Genomic DNA, 12,520 nt, shown 5'->3' with positions numbered 1-12,520 from the left:
ACACTATATTACCCAAAACCCCATGTTACCCAAACCCCATTTTACCAAAACCCCATGTTACCCAAAAACACCATAATACCCCAAACCCCATGTTACCCAAAAACACCATGTTACCCAGAACCCCATGTTACCCAAAACCCATGTTCCCCAAAACCCCATGTTACCCAAAACACAATGTTACCCAAAACCCCATGTTACCCCAAACCCCATGTTACCCACAACCCCATGTTACCCAGAACTCCATGTTACCCTAATCCCCATGTTACCCAGAACCCCATGTTACCCAAAACCCCATGTTACCCAGAACCCCATGTTACCAAAACCCCATGTTACCCAAAACCCCATGTTACCCAGAACCCCATGTTACCCAAAACCCCATGTTACCCACAACCCCATGTTACCAAAACCCCATGTTACCAAAACCCCATGTTACCCAAAACCCCATGTTACCCAGAACCCCATGTTACCCAAAACCCCATGTTACCCACAACCCCATGTTACCAAAACCCCATGTTACCCAAACCCCATGTTACCCAAAACCCCATGTTACCCAAACCCCATGTTACCAAAACCCCATGTTACCCAGAACCCCATGTTACCCAGAACCCAATGTTACCCAGAACCCCCATGTCACCCAGAACCCCCATGTCACCCAGAACCCCATGTCACCCAGAACCCCATGTTACCCAAAACCCCATGTCACCCAGAACCCCATGTTACCCAGAACCCCATGTTACCCAGAACCCCCATGTTACCCAGAACCCCCATGTTACCCAGAACCCCATGTTACCCAGAACCCCATGTTTCTCTGGTGGTAAAAACCAAACTAAAAGGAATAATGGTGGTTACAGTCACTCCTTTTAGATTTCTTCCAAGGTTCTAGAAAGATAAACTAATTCTGAACTTGTTATTAAAATTAGAACCACTTCAGGTTTGTCACCACATTTTAAACACTAGTCCACTGCTGACCATCAATTTAAAACACAAAACTGACCTAAGATCAGCATGTAGGGTCAGCTTCATTCTACTCCTACTCCGTCCCCTGGGCTGCTCTCTCCTCTCCCGGTCCAGCTTCAGCTCTGGAGCTCAGAGAGACCATCTCCATGGCATTGACATAAAGATCCATGCTGCTCACCCTGTTCACTCTCTTCTGCCTCCTGGTGGGCTAGGGAGACACAGCACCAACAGTCAGACATTTACTCTCTAGTATCTCCATTCCCTCTCCCTCCCTCTCCCCCTCACCCTCTCCCTCTAGTTTAAATGACTTGTAACGTCTGAGTAAATGTCTTTACCTTGTAGTACAGGTATAAGGTGGTGATGGCTGTCAGTAGGATCAGCAGCACTACAACGTGTCTGATGATGAAGGCTGGCAGAGGAGAGGCTGCAAACAGAAACACCTTTGATGAGGGGACTGATCATCATCACATAGATCTGTGAGAAATCTGTTAGTGACAAAGTTATAAGTCTGGTTCATGTTCAGTTACCTGTGACGGTGAGGGAGAGGAGCTCACTCTCAGAGGAGAAGTTATGAGAGAAAACATATTTGTCATAAACACATCTGTAGTTCCCTTGGTGGGAGTCATCTGCAGCAGGGAAGAGGAAGGCAGCAGAGTGATTGACAGCTGGCTGGGTCTGGGTTCTGTTGGAGCCGGTGAACGTGAGGAGGAAGGAGCCTCCTGGGTACTGTGGCTGAGTGGAGCAGGTGATGGTGAAGCTGTAGCCCCTGAACACCTCGGGCCCCTGGTGGCCCCTGGAGACCCCTCCCATTGAGTCAGTCAGGGAGATATCAGGCTGGACCAGGAGATCTGTAACAATAAAAGAGAACAAGAAAAACCTCTTCAACTAGTTTCCTATAGATATGACAATAACATCAGCATGTAACAGTGCTAGCCACCCTCCCTCACAGGGCAACATGAGTAGTGGGCCTACAGTCACTGAGACAACATATGTTGATATCAGGCTTCAGCAGGACATCTGGAACAAGAGGAGAGAAAAAGAAAACGTAGCTCCTCAACTACTTTCCTCATTTAGATATGACAATAACATGACATGTGACAGTGGTAGTGAGTAGAGACGTTCACTGAGATAACATTCACATACAAAAGCATTCTGGGATATTTAAGTTGTATTTGATTCCTACTTGACTGAGTGATCTATTTAGTAAAGCAGACTGACAAGCTAAACAGTCATCATGAGAGGTGCAGAGGAAGTTGTATGAATGAAGGAAATCAGTTGAATATAATTATAATATCTTGTTATTACCTGAGCAGATCACTGTGAGTCCAGAACAGAGATCAGTAAACACTCTCCTACACTCCCTCAGTGAAGGCTCAGACCCAGAACACTCATATTCAGATCCAGAACAGGAAACTAAACTCCCTCTAGTGGTGTTTCCAGGTAGTACTGTAACAGTGGAGCCACAACCCAGCTGTCTACACACTACTGCAGCTACATCCTCCTGGTCCAGGTCTACAGCTCGCACAGTCCTCCACTCTCCCTGGTCGTACCGCTCCACTCCACCAGCACAGCGACTGCCTCCTCCCACCAGCCTCACATCATCAGGCTCTGAGAAAAGAAAAGAGAGAGACAGTAATCTTACTATTTTCTCACTAAAACACACCTATATTGTCTCTCATATTCTTCACTCCAGGTGAGAAACAATGTTGATTGAGTGACAAACTGTTTCTTACCTGAGCAGGTGAGTCCAACAGCATTACCAGGTAGACAGGTGTTGTTTTCTCTGTCTGAGGTGTCACAGTCCAGGAGAAGGGACTCCTTGCTTTTACACTGGAACTCTTTATCCCAGGTCTGACCCTCACCTTCTCCATAGAGCCCCCCCTGTAGAGCTGCAGGAGCCCCACAGCCAAGCTCCCCACAGACTACCTCTGCATCCTGCCGGTCAAAGTCAGCTTCACACACTGAGGCCCAGGACTGATCGGACTTCACCTCCACTCTCCCAGAGCAGAGACCAGCTCCATCCACAAGCCTCACAGACTCTGGAGAAAAAGACTTGGTTGAACATTCAATCAGTTTTGTTGATGACACTGTCAAGGACTAAACACAAATATGTTGGATAAAAGATTGTAGTTTGCTATGTTTGATACTGTAACAGGTAGAAATGGGTTCTTAGTCACTCAGGATAGGGTTGGGAATAATGCAGGCAGGAGACAGGAATAAGTTCACTTCACTTTATAGAAAATAAACAGCTGGACATCCATCAGGCAGCTTCACTTCAGTACCATCTGAACTACAATGATCTGCCCATGAACATCTCCCATAAACCAATATGACAAACACAAATATAATGTTTAAATACATCTGACATCTCTCCCTATATTTAAATGAAATAAAAACACATAAAACATGATACATGGTAATATTGTATAATGTATAAATAAATCTCTCAATATGACCAGTCTCTTACCTGAACAGGTCACATGATCATCATATCTACCAATACAGGAACCAGGTCCTCTTCCTATGATGTTACACTGTCTAATAGAAGACTCATTTCCACTACACATAGTAAATAGTCTGAATCCTCGTCTTCCCTCTTCCATCAGAAGTCCTCTAGATTCAGCTACAACATTCCCACAGTCCAGCTGTCTACACACAACCTTAGCCACTCTCATCATGTTCCACCCCCCAGGACAGACACCCAACCACTCTCCTCTGTAGAAGACTGCCACTGTCCCAGAACAGGAAGTGGTCCCATCCACCAGTCTGACTGAGAGTTCAGCTGTAAACAGCAGAGAGGAAAACACAGTGGTGAGGACAGATGATGACAGTGATTCTGTTATTCTAACAGCAGTAGTGCTTTGTGGTTGACAAGTATTAGTAGTTCCATAAAACACTACTTGTTATTGGGGTTTACAATGGTTTGTATGGACACATGAATTTCTCCATGTGGGATAATAAAGTTGACTAATATTGAACTGCTATAATCACTGTAGATTTATACTCTACCTACCTGGTGGACTGACGCTTTGAGCCTGGAGATCTGAGGAGAAAGAGAGAGAAGGAGGAGAAAGAGAGAGAAAGAGACAGAAAGATAGAGAGAAACAAAGGAGAAAGGGAGGAGTCAGAGGAAGAGAGAGACAGTAATCTTACTATTTTCTCACTAAAACACACCTATATTGTCTCTCATATTCTTCACTCCAGGTGAGAAACAATGTTGATTGAGAGACAAACTGTTTCTTACCTGAGCAGGTGAGTCCAACAGCATTACCAGGTAGACAGGTGTTGTTTTCTCTGTCTGAGGTGTCACAGTCCAGGAGAAGGGACTCTTTGCCTTTACACTGGAACTCTTTATCCCAGGTCTGACCCTCACCTTCTCCATAGAGCCCCCCCTGTAGAGCTGCAGGAGCCCCACAGCCAAGCTCCCCACAGACTACCTCTGCATCCTGCCGGTCAAAGTCAGCTTCACACACTGAGGCCCAGGACTGATTGGACTTCACCTCCACTCTCCCAGAGCAGAGACCAGCTCCATCCACAAGCCTCACAGACTCTGGAGAAAAATACTTGGTTGAACATTCAATCAGTTTTGTTGATGACACTGTCAAGGACTAAACACAAATATGTTGGATAAAAGATTGTAGTTTGCTATGTTTGATACTGTAACAGGTAGAAATGGGTTCTTAGTCACTCAGGATAGGGTTGGGAATAATGCAGGCTGGAGACAGGAATAAGTTCACTTCACTTTATAGAAAATATACAGCTGGACATCCATCAGGCAGCTTCACTTCAGTACCATCTGAACTACAATGATCTGCCCATGAACATCTCCCATAAACCAATATGACAAACACAAATATAATGTTTAAATACATCTGACATCTCTCCCTCTATTTAAATGAAATAAAAACACATAAAACATGATACATGGTAATATTGTATAATGTATAAATAAATCTCTCAATATGACCAGTCTCTTACCTGAACAGGTCACATGATGATAATATTCACCATAACAGTCACCAGGTCCTCCTATGATGTCACACTGTCTAATAGAAGACTCATGTCCCCTACAACCACCAAGACTGACTCCTCTTCTTCCATCTTCAATCAGAGGTCCTCTAGATTCAGATACAGGATTCCCACAGTCCAGCTCTCTACACACAACCTTAACCTCTCTCATCATGCCCCACCACCTAGAACATAGACCCAACCACTCTCCTCTGGAGAAGACTTCCACTGTCCCAGAACAGGAAGTGGTCCCATTCACCAGTCTGACTGAGAGTTCAGCTGTAAACAGCAGAGAGGAAAACACAGTGGTGAGGACAGATGATGACAGTGATTCTGTTATTCTAACAGCAGTAGTGCTTTGTGGTTGACAAGTATTAGTAGTTCCATAAAACACTACTTGTTATTGGGGTTTAGAATGGTTTGTATGGACACATGAATTTCTCCATGTGGGATAATAAAGTTGACTAATATTGAACTGCTATAATCACTGTAGATTTATACTCTACCTACCTGGTGGACTGACACTTTGAGCCTGGAGATCTGAGGAGAAAGAGAGAGACAGAGGAGAAAGAGAGAGAAAGAGACAGAGAGATAGAGAGAAACAAAGGAGAAAGGGAGGAGTCAGAGGAAGAGAGAGACAGAGGTTAAATGAACATCAACATGACCTTTCATGATGTGATGGGAAAGACAGGTTTATCATGAAGTTTCACATGTGTTTGGTTACATAGTGCCCAATGTTCTTCTGAGTGATAAAACAGCAAACATTAAGAGTGTTTACTTGTCAGACTCACATATATAATAAATATACTATAATATACTATATTCATATGCTTATAGTACTCACACATGAATCAGATCATGTATGCAGGTCATGTGTTGTTTTGAGCCAGCAGTAAAAACGCACTGACAGGACAGTTCCTCTTATGACCACTAGGTGGTAATCTGGTGTCACAGACACAGGACTGTAGACTAGAAAGAAGCATTGCACCAATTGTCCCCCTCCCCCCTCTCCTCTCCCTTTACTCCCCCTCTCCTCTTCTCCTTATGACCACTAGGTGATAATCCCCCTCCCCCCTCTCCTCCCCCTTTACTCCCCCTCTCCTCTTCTCCTTATGGCCACTAGGTGATAATAATACTAATAATATAATTGATAATAATAAGGGCCCACATATATAATAACTTCTCTCTCCTCTAAACTACTCCACCCTCTCCTTTCCCCCTCTCCTCTCCTCTCCTCTCCTCTCCTCTCCTCCCCATCTCCGCTCCTCCCCCACTCCTCTCCTCTCCCCCTTCTACTCTCCTCCCCCTCTCCTCTCCCCTATGTCAGCTTCTCCCTCCTACATTCTTCCCTCCCTCTCATCTTCCCTCCCTCTCCTCTTCTCCCCATCTCCTCTCCTCTTCTCCCCATCTCCTCTCCTCTTCTCCCCATCTCCTCTCCTCTTCTCCCCATCTCCTCTCCTCTTCCCCACTCTATTCTCCTCCACCTCTCTTCTCATCTTCTCCCTCTCTCCTCTCATTCTCTATTCCCTCTCCTCTCCTCTCCCATCTCCTTTTCTCTCCTTTTCTCCTCTCTTCTCCAATTCCTCTCCCCCTCTCCTCTCATCCCCCCTCTCCTCCCCCTCTCCTCTCCCCTCTACCCTTCTTCACTCTCCTCTTCTCCCCTCTCCTCATCTTCTCCCCCTCTCTTCTAATCATCTCCCCCCTTCTCCCCCCTCTCCTCTCCTCTTCTCCCCCCTCTTCTCTTCTCCCCTTCTCTTCGCCCACCTTCTCTTCTCCTCTTCTGCCTCTCCTCTCCTCTTCTGCCCCTCTCTTCTCCTCTTCTCCCCCTTTTCTATTCTCTTCCTCTCCTCTTCTCCCATTCCCCTCCCCACTTCTCCACCTCTCCAATTGCCTTCTCCCACCTCTCCTCTCTCCTCTTCTCCCTCTCTCTTCTCCTATTCTCCCCATCTCTTCTCCTCTTCTCACTCTCTTCTCCCACTTCTACACCTCTCCTCCTCTTCTCCTCTTCTCCCCCTCTTATCCCCCTTTCTTCTTCCCTCTCCTCTTCTCCTATTCTCCCCCCTCCTCTTCTCCCCTCTCCTATTCTCTCCCCTCTCCACTCCTCCCCCATCTCCCCCTCTCTTCTCCTCTCCCCCTCTCCCCCTCTCCCCCTCTCTTCTCCCACTCTCCCCCTCTCTTCTCCCCCTCTCCACTCCTCCCCGTTCTCCCCCTCTCTTCCCCTCTCTTCCCCTCTTCTCCCCCTCTCATCTTCTCTCCTCTATTCTCCTCCTCTCCCCCCTCTTCGCTTCTACCCTCTCCTCTCCTATTCTTCCCCTCACCTCCCCCCTCTCCTCTTTTCCCCTCTTCTCCTATTCTCCCCCTCTACTATTCTTTTCTCCCCCTCTCTTCTCCTCTTCTCCCCTTCACTTCTCCTATTTTCTCCCTCTCCCTTTCTCTCCCTTTCCTCTCATTTCCTCTCCTCCCCTTTCCTCCCCTCTATTCTCCTCCCCCTCTCCTCTCCTCCCCCTTTCCTCTCCTCTTGTCCCCCTCTTCTCTTCTCGCACCTATCCTCTTATCCCCTTCCCCTCTCCTCTCCTCTTCTCTCCCGCTCTTCTCATTTTCTCCCCCTTAATACCCCTCTCCTCTCCTCCCCTCTCTCTCCTCCCCCTTTCCTCTCCTCCCCCTTTCTTCTCCTCTTCTCCCCCTCTCTTCTCCTCTTCCTTTCCTTTCCTCTTCTCCCCCTCCCCTCTCATCTTCTCCCCCTCTCTTCTCCTCCTCCCCTCTCCTCTTCTCCCCCAATTATCTTCTCCCCCCTCTACTCCTCTCTCCCCTTCTCTTCTCCTCCCTCTCTTCTCCTCCCGCCCTCTTCTCCACCTCTCACCTATCCTCCTAATTTCTCTCCTCTTCTTCCTCTCCTCTCCCCCTCTCATCCGCCCTTCTCCCACCAATTCTCTCCTCCCCCTTTCTTCTCCTCTTCTCCCCCTCTCCTCTACTCGTCTCCCCTCTCTTCTCCCCGTCTCTTCCCCTCTTCACCCCCCTTCTCCCAACTTCTCCCCCTCTCCTCCTCTTTTTCCCTCACCTCCCCTCTCCTCTTCTCCCCCTCTCTTCTCCTTTTCTGCCCCTCTCTTCTCCACCCTCCTCTCCTCTCCCTCAACCCTCTCCTGTCCTCCCCCCTCTCCTCTTCTCTTCTGCCCCTCTCCTCTTCTCCCCCTCCCCTCTTCTCCCCCTCCCCAATCTCCTCTTATCCCCTCTCCTCTTCTCTTCTCCCTCTCATCTCTTCTCACCGTCTTCCCTCTTCTTCACCCCTTCCCTCCCCCTCTTCCCCTCTCTTCTCCTATTCTGCCCCTCTCATCTTCTACCCCTTTCCTCTTGTCCCCCTCTCCTCTCCTCTTCTCTCCCTTTAATCTTCTCACCCTCTCCTCTCCTCTCCTCTTCTCCCCCTCTCTTCTCCCCCTCTCTTCTCCTCATCTCCCCTTTCTTCTCCTCTTCTCCCCTTCCCCTCTTCTGCCCCTCTCTTCTCCTCTTTTGACACTCTAATCTCCTCTTCTCCCCCCTCTCTTCTCCTCTCCTCCCCCTCTCCTCTCCCCTTTCCTCCCCTTCCTCCTCTCCTCTACCCACTCCTCTCCTCCCCCTTTCTTCTCCTCTTCTCCCCCTCTCCCCTTCTCTTCTCCCCCTCTCCTTCTCTTCTTCCCCTCTCCTTCTCTTCTCCCCCTCTCCTCTCCTCTTCTACCCCTTCTCCTCCTCTCCCTCTATTCTCTTCTCCACTCTCTTCTCCTCTTCTGACCCTCTATTCTCCCCCTCTCATTATATTCTCCCTCCTTTCCTCTTCTCTTCTCCCCCTTCTCCTCTCCTCCCCCTTCTTCTTCTCTTCTCCCCCTCTCCTCTCCTCTTCTCCCCATCTCCTCTTCTCTTCTCCCCCTTCTCCTCTCCTCCCTCTTTCTTCTTCTCTTATACCCCTCTCCTCTCCTCTTCTCCCCCTCTACTCTTTTTCCTCCCTTCTCCCCCCCTCTCATCGCCTCTTCTCCCCCTCTTCTCCCCCTCTCCTCTCCTCTTCTCCCCCTCTTCTCCCCCTCTCCTCTCCTCTCTTCTTCCCCATGTACTCTTCTCCCCCTCTCCTCTCCTCTTCTCCCCCTCTTCTCCCCCTCTCCTCTCCTCTCTTCTTCCCCATGTACTCTTCTCCCACTCTCCTCTTCTTCCCTGCCCCCTTCTCCCCCTCTCCTCTTTTCCCAGTCTCTTCTCCCCTTCTCCCCCTCTCCTCTTCACTTCTGCCCCTCTCCTCTTCTCTTCTCCCCCTCCCCAATGTCCTCTTATCCCCTCTCCTCTTCTCTTCTCCCTCTCTCCTCTTCTCACTGTCTTCTCTCTTCTTCACCCCTTCCCTCCCCCTCTTCCCCTCTCTTCTCCTATTCTGCCCCTCCCCTCTCCTCTTCTGCCCTTCTCCTCTTCTCCCCCTTTCCTCTTGTCCCCCTGTTAGAGCCGATTTGGACATATTTGTATAAAAGACAGAACATTCAGAGCTCCATGTATATTTCTGTAAATATGAATGTACATGATGAAATATTAGGTACGTACCTTTATGATTTATATTTACCTGATTGAGATGTATTCATTTGTTATTAGTGTAACTTAGTTTTTGTCCCCCCCTCTTGCCCATTCATTATACTGCAGTAAGTGTGTTAGGATAAAGGCAGGTAGTTGGGCCTTCGGGGGGAGGAGTCCTTGCTAGACGCGGGAGCGGTATAGTTTTTTGACCATACAGACAGGTCATATTGTGTATTTTCCATATCAAGTAATCTATGTTTTAAGTTCATTGGATAATCATTTTCCTGTTAGATATAAGAAGAATAAACCTTTTTGTTGCACCATATCCCTGGATCACATTGAATGTTGGCTTTTTGGAAACCTTGAGTGTGGACTGTATGCGTACCAAACAACCCCGCTTCAGGCTTGGGCAGTGGCTATGGTAAAGAGGAAAGGAAGCCACTACACCCCTCTTTTCCTCTTCTACCCCTCTCCTCTCCTCTTCTCTAACCTCTATTCTCCCCCCTCTCCTCTTCTCCCCTCTCTTCTTCTTCCTCCTCTCCTCTACCTTCTCCTCTCCTCCCCTTTCTTCTCCTCTTCTCCCCCTCTCCTTCTCTTCTCCCCCCTCTCCTCTTCTACCCCTTCTCCTCCTCTCCCCTCCCTTCTCCTCTTCTCCCACCTCTACTCTTCTCTTCTTTCTGACCCTCTATTCTCCTCTCCTCCCCCTCTCATTATATTCTCCCCTCACATCTCCTCTTCTCCCCAATCTTCTCCTCTCCTCGTCTTCCCCTCTCCTCCCCTTTCCTCCTCTCTCCTCCCCCCTCTCCTCTTCTCCCCCTTTCTTCTCCACTTCTCCCCCTATCCTCTCCTCTTCTTCCCCCCTCTCCTCTTCTCCCCCTCTCCTCGTTTTCCTCCCTTCTCCCCCCTCTCTTCTCTTCTTCTCCACCTCTCTTCTCCCCTTCTCTCCCTCTCTTCTCCTCCTCTTCTCTTCTCCCCCTCTCCACTTCTCTCCCATTCCTCTTCTCCCACTCTCCTCTTCTTCCACTCCCCATTCTACCCCTCTCTTCCCCTCTTCTCCCACTCTCTTCCCCTCTTCTCCCCCTCTCTTCTCCTATTCTCCCCCTCTCCTCTTCTGCCTCTCTCATCTACACTTATGCCCTCTCTTCCCCCTCTTCTTCCCCTCTCCTCTTCTCCCCATTCCGCTTCTCCCCATTCCTCTTCTCCCCCTCTCCTCTCCTCTTCTCCCCCCTCTCCTCTTCTCCCCCTCTCTTCTCCTCTTCTCCCCCCTCTTCTCTTCTCCTCCCACTCATCACTTCTCTCCCTCTCTTCTCCACTTCTCCCCTCTCCTTCTCTTCCCTTCTCACCCTCTCTCATCTTCTCCCTCTCTCATCTTCTCCCCCTCTCCTCTTCTCCCCTTCTGCCCCTCTCTTCTCTTTTGTCCCTCTATTCTGCTCTTCTCACCCTCTCTTCTCCCCCTCCCCTCTCCTCTTCTCCCCTCTTCTCCACTTCTCTACCCTCTTCTCCCCACTCGCCTCTTCTCCCCCTATTTTCTCCTCCCCCTCTCCTCCTCTCCCCTCTTATCCCCCTCTCCTCTTATCCCCCTCTCCTCTTATCCTCCTCTTATCCCCCTCTCCTCTTATCCCCCTCTCTTCTCCTCTCCCTTCTCATCCCCTCCCCTCCCCTCTACTCTCCTCTCCCCTCCCCTCTACTCTCCTCACCCCTCTCCTCTCCCTTCCTCTCCCCCATTCTCTCTCTTCCCCCAACTTTCATATAAACACCTGGATACACAGCAGAACATCTACATTGAATCCATCCACCAAACATCCTGATTTGTTTTAATGAACACTTTTTATGACACTAAAATAACCTTCAACTACAGTATATATATGAAGGGATTATTGTCATTGAACACGTACAGGTTGTTATGATCTAGGACACACTAACATGACCCCACTATGGAAAGGTGAGTCTCTCAGGAACACGTACAGGTTGTTATGATCTAGGACACACTAACATGACCCCACTATGGAAAGATGAGTCTCTCAGGAACACGTACAGGTTGTTATGATCTAGGACACACTAACATGACCCCACTATGGAAAGGTGAGTCTCTCAGGAACACGTACAGGTTGTTATGATCTAGGACACACTAACATGACCCCACTATGGAAAGGTGAGTCTCTCAGGAACACGTACAGGTTGTTATGATCTAGGACACACTAACATGACCCCACTATGGAAAGGTGAGTCTCTCAGGAACACGTACAGGTTGTTATGATCTAGGACGTCCACAAGCTTTACAAGACTCGTCTGAAGGTCTCCTGGTACCAGTTTAACACATTTATGGAAGTATATATGGAGTTAAATACAAGTGAAATAAAATTAATATGAGTTTCCTGATCTTTTTCCCCCAAAATGTAAAAATCCCAGGACTATTTGGCCCTAAACAGACATTACACGGTGGCAGACTATCTGATAGAAAACGGAGGAAAAATGTATGGCAGCAGATTGTGTGACCTGTTGTGATGAGAACAGGGTAACCAGTGGAAAACAAACACCACAGTAAATAAATGTTTTTATTTATACTTCTACTTTTTGTACACACAGCTCACACTCTCCTACACACACCAGCTGGCTGAGATGGCCCTAGAGGAGCCGGCTGGCTGAGAGGGCCCTTGTTAACTGCCTTGTTCAGGAGCAGAACGACAGATGTTTATCTTGTCAGCTCGGGGATTCGATCTAGAAACATTTCAGGTACAGGCTCAACGCTTTAACCACTAGGCTACCTGCCACCCCTATAAGCAAGAAGGTTATTTTGGCTCGCTACAGAAGGCTACATCAAACCGCTGATACAGCACTGGACTACAAGGGTGAAAAATGTTTTCCCCAAAATAAAAATCTAATTACATTTTTTATTTTTTATTTTTCAGGTGGTGCTGCAGCACCCTCATCACGCCTACTTCCCTCAGCTATGTTCTGTCCACTCCCCTCCTCTCTCTCTCCACTACTCTCTCCTCTGCCCTACCCACCTCTCTCTCTCCACTACTGTCTCCTCTCC

The 12,520-nt window shown here is 48.4% G+C and overlaps 1 protein-coding gene across 1 annotated transcript; it reads right to left on the bottom strand.

Annotated features, from left to right (window-relative positions):
• Positions 1–742: 742 nt before the first annotated feature.
• LOC123742541 (deleted in malignant brain tumors 1 protein) lies at positions 743–3,635 on the bottom strand. The gene is made up of 6 exons (XM_045717597.1): positions 3,596–3,635; positions 2,691–3,044; positions 2,263–2,565; positions 1,485–1,805; positions 1,293–1,381; positions 743–1,165 (listed from the first exon to the last, which is right to left on the bottom strand). Exons 1-6 carry the CDS (start codon positions 3,633–3,635, stop codon positions 1,031–1,033), a joined length of 1,242 nt encoding a protein of 413 aa, XP_045573553.1. The 3' UTR covers positions 743–1,030.
• Positions 3,636–12,520: the final 8,885 nt, after the last annotated feature.

Source organism: Salmo salar, chromosome ssa04 (assembly GCF_905237065.1).
Source record: "Salmo salar chromosome ssa04, Ssal_v3.1, whole genome shotgun sequence".
Taxonomy (NCBI): domain Eukaryota; kingdom Metazoa; phylum Chordata; class Actinopteri; order Salmoniformes; family Salmonidae; genus Salmo; species Salmo salar.
Note: the sequence above shows the minus strand (reverse complement) of the source record. Positions and strands in the feature narration are given on the sequence as shown.